This window comes from Octopus bimaculoides, chromosome 27 (genome assembly GCF_001194135.2).
Source record: "Octopus bimaculoides isolate UCB-OBI-ISO-001 chromosome 27, ASM119413v2, whole genome shotgun sequence".
Taxonomy (NCBI): Eukaryota; Metazoa; Mollusca; class Cephalopoda; order Octopoda; family Octopodidae; genus Octopus; species Octopus bimaculoides.
The window spans coordinates 7,667,430-7,668,258 of record NC_069007.1 but is presented as its reverse complement, the minus strand read 5'-3'; the positions used below and the strand labels follow the sequence as shown (position 1 = coordinate 7,668,258).

The 829-nt window shown below is 33.7% G+C and overlaps 1 protein-coding gene across 1 annotated transcript in view; it reads left to right on the top strand.

Moving 5' to 3' along the window:
• The window catches only part of LOC106883810 (presequence protease, mitochondrial-like), a 40,900-nt gene that overhangs the window by 33,930 nt on the left and 6,141 nt on the right, over positions 1-829 (top strand). The window contains exon 9 of the mRNA XM_052977122.1: positions 622-730. Within this exon, the coding sequence (XP_052833082.1) occupies positions 622-730 (109 nt within the window). The remainder of the gene's footprint in view (positions 1-621; positions 731-829) is intronic.

The following is an 829-nucleotide window of genomic DNA, read 5'->3' as shown; positions in this document are numbered from 1 at the left end:
TATATACATATATATATATATATGTGTATGTGATTTTAGAGTCAAAGTTTGACTGCTATTTTCAGCATGGTGGTATCTCTTAGATACCCTAAATTATAATTTTAATAATAATTATTACCTTTGAGGTTTTTATTCCCATGCTGGCTACATGATAAGATCGGTATTTTAAATAACGATCTAATCCTTATATCTATCTATCTATCTATCTACATATCTGTCTGTCTGTCTATCTGTCTATCTATCTAACTATCTATCTATCTGTCTATCTGTCTGTCTGTCTGTCTATATATATATATATATATATATATATATATATATAGTTATTAGTGGGTGATTACACTGTGTAATAACAATATTTCTGCTTCAGCAAGTCAGCGCTGAATCTGTGTGAAATGTAATGGAAAATAGGTCAGTTTCAAAATATTGATGTCCAGGTCAGAAAAGCAAGGTTTGAAAGGAAATGATAGTGATTTTCTTTGATTTCTAGATAGAAGCAAATAGGAAATGACCCTTTCTGACCAAAGACAACAAAAAATAAGAATAAAAATGGTGTTACATAGTTTGATGTTTGAGTATCTAATATCCTTAATTTTGGGGTTATTTTCTTGTTCTTACCTCCAGTGTTTCTGTGAATGCCACCGAAGAAGCAATGGAAGCCACCGTTCACAAACTAGACACATTCTTGCAGCCTTTGTCGCAGGAATTCTCTACAGAAAGAGTTCTTGTCAATGTAAGTATATTGGTCTCTTCCCCCTCTATTTTTTACCCTCTCTTTCTTCTCTTTCTTTCTCCCCCTCTCCCCACTCACTCCTCCTCTCCCCCACTCACC